The sequence below is a fragment of the Ochlerotatus camptorhynchus genome, unplaced genomic scaffold (assembly GCF_037179485.1).
Source record: "Ochlerotatus camptorhynchus isolate MF236.1 unplaced genomic scaffold, CSIRO-AGI_Acam_v1.1 ptg000064l, whole genome shotgun sequence".
In the NCBI taxonomy this organism is placed as follows: domain Eukaryota; kingdom Metazoa; phylum Arthropoda; class Insecta; order Diptera; family Culicidae; genus Ochlerotatus; species Ochlerotatus camptorhynchus.
In genome coordinates, this window is record NW_027040554.1 from 617,205 (window position 1) to 630,554 (window position 13,350).

At 36.8% G+C, this 13,350-nt stretch overlaps 1 protein-coding gene across 2 annotated transcripts in view; it reads left to right on the forward strand.

Moving 5' to 3' along the window:
- The window catches only part of scaf (scarface), a 140,886-nt gene that overhangs the window by 28,955 nt on the left and 98,581 nt on the right, over nucleotides 1–13,350 (forward strand). For both annotated transcript variants that reach the window (XM_065216597.1, XM_065216596.1), the window contains one exon: nucleotides 12,012–12,164. In XM_065216597.1, the coding sequence (XP_065072669.1) occupies nucleotides 12,012–12,164 (153 nt within the window). The remainder of the gene's footprint in view (nucleotides 1–12,011; nucleotides 12,165–13,350) is intronic.

Sequence of the window (13,350 nt, forward strand, 5' to 3'; positions counted from 1 at the left end):
AGAATCGTACGAATGCATAGAATCATAATCTATGTATCCTAACCAGTGTTGGGAAAATATCAAAAAATCAAATCTCACCAACGCCAAAGATCACGCTTGATTTTCGTAGACAAAAATAACAAGCAAACAACTGCGGTTGATTTTGCAAGTTGTGATATCGCAGCTCGGAATATCAAGCTTACAAAACTCACCAACTGCAAATCTCACCAAACTGTGGTGATATTGAGTTTAATGATTTTTGCTTTACACCCGAATGCAACCGGAACTTCCATAACGGCTTGCAGCAGTCTGCCATCGGTGAAGATTAAAAAGAGATAGCGGACTATGCTTTCTCTTTCTAAGAAAACGATGTGCAATGGAATCATTTTTGTGTCGAGTCAACTCTCAGCTTGATTTTTGCATGTTGTGAATAGTCTCGCAATATCAAAGGAGCTTGTAAAATCAATATCAAGCATGATTTTTTGTTCCAATATCACGCGTGATATTGCGAGCGCATGAGAGCGGAAAAATATCAATTGATTTCTGATTTTGCCAACACTGATCCTAACAATCCTAAACAGAAACAATTTCTGAATATAACTGGTAAACTTTTATTAATTTTTACGCAAACTATCAACTTGCATACAATATTTGGAATTTTTCGTAAAAAGTATCATAACTTTACATTTAATATAATGAAAGTTTTGAAATTGGGTTGTAAGTGGAATACTCATTAGAGCAAAAAAGGTTTTCATTTTCCACGCAGTTCAAAAAAGTAGTTTAAATTTCTATTCAATGTGATGCACATAAATGGAGCGACATCTAACATGCAAGTTACGATCATATTTTCCATTTAAATCCACTTCGAATTTTTCATCCTTGACAGATACGAATTTCGACTACAAATCTTCATCAGTGTCATTTTCAGTCAATTCCACTGGAAATATGATCGTAACTTGCATGCTATATGTCGCTCCATTTATGTGCATCATATTGAATAGAAATTTAAACTACTTTTTTGAACTGCACAGTTCGAAAAAGTAGTGTAAATTTCTGTCACTATGATGCACATAAATGGAGCGTCACATACCATACAAATTCACATTACAGATCGTGTAAATTTATGAGTCATTTAATGAAATATTCTAAATATTGTTAGCAACCATGCATCTTTGTAAGAAATATTTCTTGCAAGTAGCTAGTTTACGCAAAAAGAAAATTTACATGCTTCAATTTTAGCATGCATGGGTATTTACATCACCATTAAAATTCATAATTTTTTGGTGTGTGTGTAAGAATTCTATGAATCCAAAGAATTATTAAAAAAATGGAACCATGCAATCCAAAAAATTCTAATACTTATCTTATGTAATCTAAGAATCCTGAGAATGCACTGAAGGCTACTAATTTTAATAATTCTTAGAACTCTAAGAATTGTAAGATTCTTATGATCCGAACACAAAGAATTTTCAGAACCGCATTGATCCTAAGAATCCTAAGATAAGAATCCAATATGGGGAAGCGTAGGAATCCTGAAAATCTTTGAAGTATAATAATTCAAGAAATCCAAAACATTGTCAGAATCATTAAAATGCCAAGAATTGTGTGAATCCTAATAATCCTAATATGCCAAAGAATCCCATGACATTCTTACAACGGAAATGAGATTCATGGAATCTAAATAATTCTAATAAGCCAAATAATCCAATTAATCCAACGCATCCTTCGTTTCAATTGATTTCTACGAATCCAACTAATCCTAAGAATCCTAAGTATCTTAAGAATCATATTTGAATCAATTGAATCCCAAGGCTGTGTCTCAATTGCTAGATTGAATTCAACTTGTAATTATAGTGAAAGTTCGAAAACTATTATTCATCCTGATGAATATGGGCTTCTTAGTGGAATACCTGTTTAAAGAGAGAGAGAAAGATTAGTAATTTCCATTTAATTCCACTACCTTATTTGCTTATCCTTGACAGATACGCGTATTTCGTCTACAATGTGCAGGCTTCTTCAGTGTCTTGTACTAATACTCGACTGCAGATAACTGCAAATAAGGTAGTGGAATTAAATGGAAATTATTAATTCTTCGCTCTCTCTCTCTTTATACTATTATTCATGTTGATGTTTGATCGAAAACTATTGATTTGATCGGCCAGTTTTCCTACGGAACTCAGTTGCAATTCAAAAAATCTCACTGTCCTCAACTAGTTACGCTTGGATGGTAAAGCTGTTCGATGAACTTTAGTCCGTAGCTTTTAACTACAGGTTAAATTTAACCCGGAAAACCAACCTATGAATTTAAACAATCCTATGAGGAAAATAAGAATCAAATAAATTCTAAGAGTTCTATGAATTCTTAGAACCCGAAGAATCCTTATAATCCTATGAATTCTAATCCTACCAATCCAAGAAGCCAAAGATCCATGTACCAATATACTTAGAATCTTGAGAATCCTAGGAATGCTTTAAATTTTAACAATCCTTTGAATCCAGAATAATCAAGATAATAATAAAAACCCTAAGAATCCTAGGAACTGTATGAATTCAAAGAATTATATGATTCTAAAAATTCCTAAATATCCTATGAACTCAATACAAAACGGATGATTCGAAACAAAAATGATGTTTCCCCTCATTGCATAGTCCATTCAATTAGCGAGTGTTGACTTTCCCGTATCTCGCATTTCGCCTACTTCCAACTTGTACCGGTTCGGCATCCCCATACATACATTAACCTATAACGATCGCGGCTGGTTTCGGTAGCCCCAGCGGATCTACGATCTCCCGCAGGGATCATGCAGAGAACGGCAGCGAACATCTTCATGTTTTTGTAGGTACATCTTCGTGTCGTTGCGGACCTTGCAAGAACCGAACCCCATCCCCATCACCATATGCCATGTCCCGCCAGGCTAGAATTGACCTACCGCACACCCATGCATGCATGTGCACTGCTGGCTGCACTGGGGGGCCTGGCGCCTGGCTAATTTGCAGCAAGAACTCTCGCGATAAGAAGCGGGTCATCGGCAAAGGTTAAACACGGTTTGCCATTTGCAATCGCGTTTAAATCATTTGTTAAGTGAATACATTTTTTTTTCTGCTACAAGAATGATCCACCGGCGATCGTAGGCTAGGTGGGTGTTGAGGCGGCAGAGGGTGCAACAAATATCATCTTTATATGCTCATTTTTTCGCGACGCCATCGTCGCCGTTGTCGGTTGGTTTGCATGTGCGCTATCAGATTCTGTTTCGTTTAAAATAGCGATTGTATCAGCTGGGGATGGTGGACCTCCGTAGCCGTTGCTGATCAACGTGCTGCGTGCGCGAGAGAGAGAGAGAGAGAGGGGGGACTCCTCCGTATGTAGAGGAACAACACCAACCGTGGCTACTGCTCGCTTGCTTGAGTATTCAAACCATGCTCCATTGCTCAATTTATATGCGTACTTATGTTAAATAATTGTTAAAAATGTTTATTTAATGAAGGTGGGAGAAGCAACGGGAGGGGGCACTAGGGTGTAAACAGTGATTGTACATGCTGCGGCTATGCGGTTTATTAGTGGAATTATTATGGAATCATAAGAGCATGAATTATGTTCCATTCGAGGTTGCAAATGGGACGGATGATTTGTGGCGAAGGTAGAGAAGAGCCTAGACCTTTGCGACGAGTAGAGTTTTGGTTAATTGATAATTATGGAAAGCGCATCCGCTGGATGACGGAAACTGCTTTGATTGCCGGTCATCAACGGAGGGAACCTTCACAAGAAGTGTTTTTTTTTATTTGGGCAGTTTAATTGCTGTTGAATTACGATTGAAGTGGTCGCTGGCTAGATTGTGAAAGATGTTGCTGAAGCGTGAAAAGCAAACTTGCGGTGGCATTCAAAGGTACCTCTTCGACATATGCATCATTTGCTAGTTTTGCTTGTCATTTCGCAGATTTACCACTGTTTAAATATGATATCATGATGATTTTGAATCGTATAGTGGGTTGAAATAACACATTATTTGGAGCAAATCTTATATACTTGCAATAATATATAATGTATAAATGATGGCACTTGTGTGTAAGCAATTTGGGTACGATTTTTCCCGAAAGTAAGCTGAGAATAATTAATTGCTAAGTGAAAGGTTTGCCCAAGACGGGATAGTTATACATAGTAAGTATAACGAGATTTTTCATTTTCATCTTTTGCACGAGCCCTGTTCCCACTTGTTTAACTGCCAAATTCCATTTCCGCTTGATATCCTTCAGGTTAAATGCAACTCCATCCTTTTTCTTCATTATGTGCTTCACAATTGACCAGTACTCCTCAATTGGCCTTAGTTTCGGAGTATTGGCCGGATGCATCTCCTTGGTAACCACTATGACGCCATTTTCGCTGTACCACTGTTTGTGGAATTTGAGTAGTGGCAGCTTGCCAAGTCCGACCAGAATAGGTAATCCACCTCATGCTGCTCCAGAAAAGGCAGTACAGGGTGATTCGGAATAACTGTCCCTTTTTAAAATGGTCATAACGATTGAACGCTTGCATGAATTTTTGATAGCATTATATTCCAGATATTCTACATATATAATCTTCAACTTAGCATAGTTTATTTCAAATCTCTCTCCCTTTACCTTAATTATCAGCCACATTTGTCATGAAAATTAACCACAGCTGGCACGCACGCTTTAGTTCCAGCCCTTTTTGAGTCCTGGTGATGCGTTTAAGCTCTGATATTGAACGGATTTTCCAAGCATGCTTCCTTTGTACCTCTATAATGATGCAAAAATAAATGTTACATTCTTGCGAAGAGATTTCAGTTTTTAAAAGATTACACACGATTTTTTTTAAAGATTTATGCCATTCTCCATTTTGACGTCAATGGCTGCTTGAAATCACAAACAAATTAAATTTCAAATCCTACTATCAATACAAGCTGATATATGTACACACTTAAAACAAAAATACTTGAACATATACCCATTTTACCCATTGAGAATTGCATATTTGTGAAATCGGTGACAGTTATTCTGAATCACCCTGTAGTTTCTTCCGTAGGCACTCCTCCTGGTATATTTTCTGGTTCATGGTTGCAGATTCCTTGCCAGCCAAGGAACCTTTTGGGGAATTTCGACTTCTGTTTTGATTTTACATTCTTTCGGTCAACCGAGGTATAAAATTCTTTCCCAGGAATTTGATCGACCGGGATTTTCGTTTCGAGCGTGCAGGTTCGAATCGCGACGTGCTTGCTGCGGTGAAGTCACGATGTAAACAAATTAACTTATCATGACAACCAATGCCTACTGTGATTCTATACACGTAGGATGGGTCATCATTATCATTTTTTTTTCAGAACAATGTTTTTTTGGTTCCATTTGGGGTAGGGTTACCATATGGTATCCTAAAGGAGGACATGTCCTCCTTTTTCAACAATTTTTCTACGTCCTCCTTTTGCCCGAAAATGTCCTCCTTTTTAATCCTTGCATTTTTTCGAAAAACATATTCATAAATTTCTTTTCAAAGAGCGTTGTTTGCAGAGCTTTTTTGTTTAATTATGTCGCAACTTCATCTTATCTAGCAAATGCCATTTGATGGTGGGACTAGGAGTATACTACTGCTGCCAACCCCGCTACATTTAGGCTGCGGTGAAGGCTGCCGTCCATTTCGTAAATTTTAACTTAAATTTGACAAATGGAAAATTTTCAAATAAGCCCGCTATTCTACCAGACTTATTTCAGACAAACCAGGAATCAATTTTGACAAACAATTTCTTGAAAATTGGACGATAAACAACAGAGGGATTTTCGAACATTATGTATTATTTTCGAAGAGTCAGTGAAAATTTATTAAATGGAACTCAACCTTAGGCTGTGTTCCATTTTTCTGAATTTTTATTTAAATTTGACATTTCGAAAATAAATTATAATGTTCAAAAATCTCTCTGTTGTTGATCGTGTGATTTTTGAGAAGAAATTTGTCAAAATTGATTCCTGGTCTGGTAGAAATAAGTCTGATACAATAACAGGTTTATTTGAAAATTTTATATCTGTCAAATTTAAGTTAAAAAATCACCAAATGAAAAACAGCCACACAGATTGAATCCAACATGCGTTCGATTTTGACGTTCTGGTTCTATGGGTATTTCAAGCAGAACTATACAAATCGACGTATCTTATTTTGTAAACAATAACTTCAATCGATTTAGAGATGAACTAGCCTAAGGCTAAAAATCTCTTTAATAAAGAATAAAAAAAAAAAAAACTTCAATCGACGATTTGTGGCAACTGCAAGCTCACTCACAGAAACTAACAACACCAGGCAAAGATTTCTCTACCTGATGATGGTCTTTGTTTGCGTGGGTGAGTTAGCAGTTAAGAAAAATCGTCGATTGAAGAGATTGTTTACAAAAGCATTTTTCGTCGATTTGAATAGTTATGCTTGATTTGGCCGCTGTCATACTGAGAGCGAAGAGGCACGTGAAGCGTGAAGTCGAATGTAAGGAATGATATCAATAATAGGAATTATTTTGTATATAACGCTAAGCTTAGCTATTAGCTGTCTTGAAATGAGCACCCATACATTTAGTTTTCGCTGGAAATCCTATGTATGAGTGCTCATTGCAAGACAGCCTATATTACATTATATAATCCATAGTCTGTACGGGGTATTAGAGTCCTATGCTGAATCAATGGTAAAATTAACAGGTTGCTTAGATGTTCCATGTTGGTTTCAATCAGCGATGACATGTATACTGATTTTTGTACATGATAAAAGTTGCAGTTTTCATGCAAATCAGCTGGACTAGATCATTTCCAAGTATCAAACATGAATTGTGAAGGCTAGTTTGATGCATTTTTCAGAAGTACAAAGAGAAGATGAATTGAATTGATAACGACCACAAGTTATGAACAATATCAATTGAACCTTCGCAAATCATGAATTTTGTGATAGCGCACATATTATTAAAACGTTTGATAAAAACTCATTGTCCTCCTTTAATGTTAAGAAAAGTAATCATTGTCCTCCTTAATCACCAAACCTCAAATCAAATGTCCTCCTTTTCAAGTTTTTGATATGGTAACTTGGGGTCTCAAACAACTTTGCAAAATTTGGTGACGATTGGTTGTAACCCGGCTTTCCGCATTGCGTTTGAAATTAGTATGGACATTAGCATGGGAAAACCTACTTTTTTTAATCTTTACTACTAGGGACCACAATTTTGCGAGATCGTAGTGTGCTGTGCTCGAAGAGAGACATGGAAAATTTTCAGTCGTCAATTTTTGCTCCTTTTTTTCTCGACTGTTGTGAAGTTGTAATTAAATTTCAATAGTTTAGTTAGTGATAGTTTTTAACTTCAGTTAATTTATGCGTTGTATGATCTCATAAACAATTTCAATCAGTATTCTTAGTATTAGTATTATATTAACATCACAAAATAAGGTCCCAATATTTAAATTGAGGTGCTCGGCTAGCTTGGTAACTGCCGCTTTTGCTTACTGAGTAGAAGACCGTGGGTTCCGTGCTATTCCCAGGTTCCTCCAAAATAAAACAGTTATCATGGTTACATCGCCTGTTTAAGCGAATCCTGACTCCTACCCAACTATCCAACTTTGTAGCATCTGTGGGGGCGTCGGTGAGTCGCTGGCCTCCCGTTAAGTAGATGTTACATCAACAATATCCTTCCTTTCCCCAGTATCGGAGAAGATCGACGTGGCCGGCAATGGTAATTGTCATGCTTTTCCTGTTCTAAACTTTGATTGGAGAACTATTGACTCCCAAATAGTTTTTCGTTAAAGTTGATACATGACAGTTACCAGTATGCAATCTACCAATTACTCCGTTACAAACGCAACGCAATTACTAGGGATCACAATTTTTCACAAACCACGTATCAAAATACGTTAAAATATAGCCCAGGAAGTGCCTAAAACTTTGCTGAAGGATGTGTGGTGCTAGAATGTTATTTAAGTCTTTATCTTTACTTTCGTTGATATAAGTGAGGACCGGAAAGCATACAGTAAGCCCCCATATCTAACTACGCCTATTAAATGGAGCACATGTTTTAAATACATCTTAACATACCAACTTGACAAGATCAGAAACACTGAAGTTATTGCAGTTTGAAGTTTACTTCCATTTGTATGAGTGAGGAGGGCGAGGTGAGACTGAAAAATTGTTTGTGAATAATTCATCTCAACATACCAAATCGATAAGATAAGAAACTCCGAAGTTATTTCAGTTTGAAACTTCATTATCATATCAATAGAGTGGGAGGCGGGGTATATTATTTCCCCCCTTCCCTCCCTCTCCAACTACACATATGAGATAGAGCAATTGTTTTTGAATAATTCATCTGAACATACCAAATCGGCAAGATAAGAAACTCCGGAAATTTTGACGTAGGACTACGTCTGTGATTTCTATATGGGGGTACACTTTGTGAAATCCTAAAATGGAACATGTAACAAAATTATGAAAGATTTTTAACATTGACAACTCAGCTGCCCCTGGATCAATTTCAAAATTTTTATCTCCAATCGATCAGAAATATTTCTACGTATCAATAGCAATACTTTCGACTGGTGATTTTCAACAAGCAACTATTGAAATAGTGGTTATGTCAAGCATTGTCTAATGTACCAATAAAAAGTGTTAATTTTAACACTGTTTTCATGAAATAAACGTTCATCCCAAACCCAGTCGTCATAATCGAGTACCACTTGGTTGCACATCATTCTGCTTTAACCAGAAAAGATATGAAAGAGCGCTGCTGTATGGCATTAGCTCATTTTCACTTCGGACGGCGTGGTGAACAGCAATAGCAGCAGTAGGAAGGTGGTGGCTAGTCCACTGCTTCACACTCAACAAGCAACAATTGACTGGTCGTGGCAAAGGAGGAAAAGGTCTGGTAAAGAAGGTGCCAAGCGTCATCGCAAAGTTCTTTGAGATAGCCACCATCCGTCGTCTGGCTCGCCTTCGGAGGTTAAATCAGCACCAACTTTGGCAACCAAACGGCCCTTTTCAGGCCAACAATTAATTAATTTATCTTTATTAGGGAGGCTTTCAGCCTGCGGCTGGTTCGCCTCCATGTCGGGCCAACAAGCTTGTTACAATAAAGAGTTGGAATATAATTTATCTGTGCCTGTTTGTCCATATTTAGAACCACGACCATACAAAATACTCTCCAGAGTTGTAATCTTGTAACCAAACGTGGAAACAGGGGTGCAAGTGATTTTGATCGATTCTCTTCATCAACTTTCTCTTTGAAAAAAAAATACTTCAAATTTATTACACCTACAATTCAAAAACGGAAAGAGTTAAGATAATAGATTGATCGATCAACTTAAAGAACTAAATGCTCTTCACATTTGTTCCATCCACTAGCGGTCCTACGTCAAGCTTCCGTTCGTGCCCCTAGGCATAGATCCTTCTACGTTTTTTTTTCAGTTTGGAATTTGAATCCCATTGGTACACCGGCAGTGTGTTTTGGTGTTTAATTCAAACCATAAATATTTGAATAGTTATAATTTTTTAGATACATTCTAGCATCGTACTTTCTTTGGAAAAGTTGTTAGGCACCTACCGGACTATATTTATACATACTTAGTTGCATGGTTCATTCAAAATTGTGGTCTCTATGAATAAACATGCAAGTTGGTTTTCCCATACTAATTTCCATACAAATTTCAACTGCAATGTGGAAAGCCGAGTTACAACCAATCGTCCCCAGATTTTGCACAGTTGTTTGCGACTCCAAATGGAACCAAAAAAGGGTTGTTCTCGATTGGTGAGGTAAAGTTTGCGTTTTTCCATATAACGATAGCCCACTCTACTATACAGTCTTAGCTTGATTCAGTGAAAATTAGGAAATTTTTACTCAAAAAATGCTTGAAAGGTAAAATACAAAAAAAAAAAAAAAATGCAGAATGCTTTTCAAATAACCAAAATGTGTGGTTGAATACCAAAAGAATACCTGTGCGGTATTGTTTTGGTATTGTATTTGCTTAATATGGTATCGGGATGATATTGTGGTGACAAGTTTTTGGTATCATTCTTTGGTCTAGCGTCACTGTCATTAAGGAGGTTTCACTCAACTAAAGAACTGTATCTAATAAATGATTGTTCTACATGATCAGGATAACGCAAATTGCTGAATTTTAAAACTGTATTTCTCTTTCTTTTGAGAGACCATTTTGAACTAATGTCATAAAGATCTTCAAAAAGAAATAAAAAGAAATATCTCGCATACAAAGGCAAATGTAATCTTTCAGATATTTGGGAATGCCTTATCATTCTGCAACTTTAATAAATAATTGTGACTGATAATGCTCTATTTTTAGTTATTGGTTGTAATTTAATGTTATTATCTGACGAATGATTTTTTTCAAATTAATCGAAATTTCACCTTCTGCAAATCTCATTTAGTTTAGTCCTCAGTGAATTTTTTAATTGTGTGACTGTTGGGTCTTCACGAAAGTGAACAAAGGCATACAGTGTAGGTCGTTTCTCCGTGAGTGACTGAATGTTGTTGATTGCACTTGCCTTACCTTGTATTGTCATTTCTGTTGTTGAACATTTGTGCAATTTAATGGTGGGAATATATGGATCGAACTGGTCATAATTTTGAAGTTCTAAATTCAAAGCAGCAATGTTTAGTAATCAAATCAACAAGTTTATCACGTACCTCAGATTCATGTTTATCAACACAACATTTGTTGGAAATAGATGTTTATTAAGTTCAATAAATGTCTAATCAAATTAGTCAAACATCCCGCTTAATCACTGTTGATGCTCGTTTAGATAATTTCAAGGATACATTTGAGCGATTTCCATTAATTATTCGCCCATCCCACCCAGCGCACTGTTGATTGAAATCGTACTGCTAAATATGATAATCGAGATTTTATAGTCATATCTCGTTTAACACAACAGTTCTTTTTTTTTCTGTTGCCAATAATGGGAATACTAATGGTAGACTTAAGTTTTACTGCTGCTATTGGCCGATTATCGACGGAAACGTATTCTGATGGATGACACTCAACCACCTTGTTAGATATCGGACATATCACGATCAATTTGCAAAAATCTAAAATAAAACCACTCATTTTCGCTAGGATTATTATATTTTCGAAAAACTGGTTTCTCCACGTAGTCACGCTGTCGCCACGCGGTTATCTTCGCAGCATAAGTCGTAGATCTTGACGTCAATGCCTTTTGGGGGGGTGATTTATTTTTCAAGAACAAAATTAACATTCATCAATTGCTGCTAAGGTGGAGGAAAGAAGAATAATATTACCATTTGGCCACTCCAAGCAGAGGAATGCAGATTGCCTCAACCGATCGACAACGCGTCGTAGATACAGATAGAGGAAGACTGTTTAGTTTGCGAATACATTAATTCCGATTTTGAGTGATTCTTCCTGAGCGCGTGAGCCAGGTGACGCTGCGCGAAATCTATTTGTAGTTTTCATTCGTTGGTTTCTTTTTTATTGTTTTGGCGAATATTTACCCCACGAATCAGAATGCTTTCTGTTTTCGCGCAAAACTGACGCTATTGACTTGAGAACTGGTTTGGGAGGTTTCACTTTTTACGCATCTGATTAAAATTCACCGGACGATGAACGACGACGGCCTTCTGTGGCATTGAAAACTTCCTCGCAGTAGTGCAACCTGATGATCTTCCTGCAGTGAACTCTTCACCGTCCTCGTTCCAAGGAATGATATATGGGCAGTGCAGAAAGAGAGAACCACACATATGACCTATATTTGGCATTCAAGCCAGGCGGGGTGGTGTGGAGCGCGGGCCCATATCAGCTGAACTCAATCAATTGACCGACCAACCGACTGACCGATCGATCGTACGTTTTATACGTGACGACCTAGGATAGGGTTACCATTTGCCATTATGGGATGATTTAATCCTAGGAGGCCCAAACTCGCTCACATACCTACGATCTAGGAATATTACATTTCTCGATGAAGCATCGAGGCGTTGTTGTTTTATTTATAACCTTTTCCATTAATTTTCTCCTCCTTCTTTTCCGCGCAGAACTGCAACTCAGCCACCGAGCAGTGTTGTAAGATTCTCCCAGCGCCACCACCAACCCAGTGTCCGGACAGCTCCTACGTCTGCGTTTCGCCCGACTTATGCAACAACGGCCTGCTGGACTTCGATGCACAGAATGCAATCCCGCCACAACCGGTAAGTAGTGTTGTTTTTATGTTGATGTTGTTGATTTTGGTTTCCTTTTTGCATTTTCTCACCTCTCTCTGACTATGGGCTTAAAAACTCTTATCATCTGGTTTTGTTTGCGTTGCTCTGCAGGGCAGGAGCGCGTCGCTGGTTTTCTGTTTGTGATTGCACGCAGGGAGGGCTTGATCGGAAAATGATCAGTTCGTATCAGTGGGCCTTCAATGTAATGCAGACTTGAATTTTGCAGATTTTTTTTTTGTATAATGTCCTCAATTGTTTGTTGAAATAATTGTACATCAGGGTGTTGATTAGTACATGTCACAGTGGTACAGAATGCAGATTTAGCTGGAATGATATGTTTTGAGCCTGAAATTGAAACTTTAGACTAAAAGTCTCTTCTACAAAGTTGTTCCTTATAGCTAGGCCCTCATTTTTATGACAATGAATTCTAGGGTGGTTCCTATTATCATTAAAATCAAAAATCTAACTTTTTTGTTTGAATAAATTAAGGTATATATTCTTCGGCAAAGTTATAGCTGAGCTAATTTTAAGCAACTTTGTGAAAAATAACTTTTTTGTATCTCTTAAATTGGCCGATTTAGAGCTATTTTCTTGAATTGAGTTAGGGTGGCTCTTAAAAAAACAGTTTTTTTGCTCTATTTTTCTTATTTCGAATTTCTCAGCAAAGGTGTTTTGCGATAACTTTTAGATATTAAAAAGGCGCAAATTTTTGCTGCACAAAGCTTGTCAATACCTTTCGCCGATCAAGAGTTATTGACGTTTGTATACTAAAAATATGCATTTTTCAAATGGTAATATCTCTGGTTGGGGCAAACAAAAAAAAAGTTTTTTTTTGCAGCATTTGAAAGGGCGTATGTTATTCTCAATAATATGAAAAAATTGGAGGTATGTTATTTTTTAAACTCGTATAAAATCAATTTGAATTTATTCATATTTTTTACTTTATTTGAGTATATCTTTTTTATTAGAAGAGATACAGGCAACAAATTCAGCTATAAAACATTCGTCTTTAAGAGTTTAAAAATGCTCTAGAAGATAACTTTCATGAGAATTTTCAAATAAAAAAGTTATACCGAAAAAGTACCGAAGCTTTGTGCAGCAAAAATTTGCGCCTTTTTAATATCTAAAAGTTATCTGAAGACACCTTTGCTGAGAAATTCGAAATAAGAAAAAT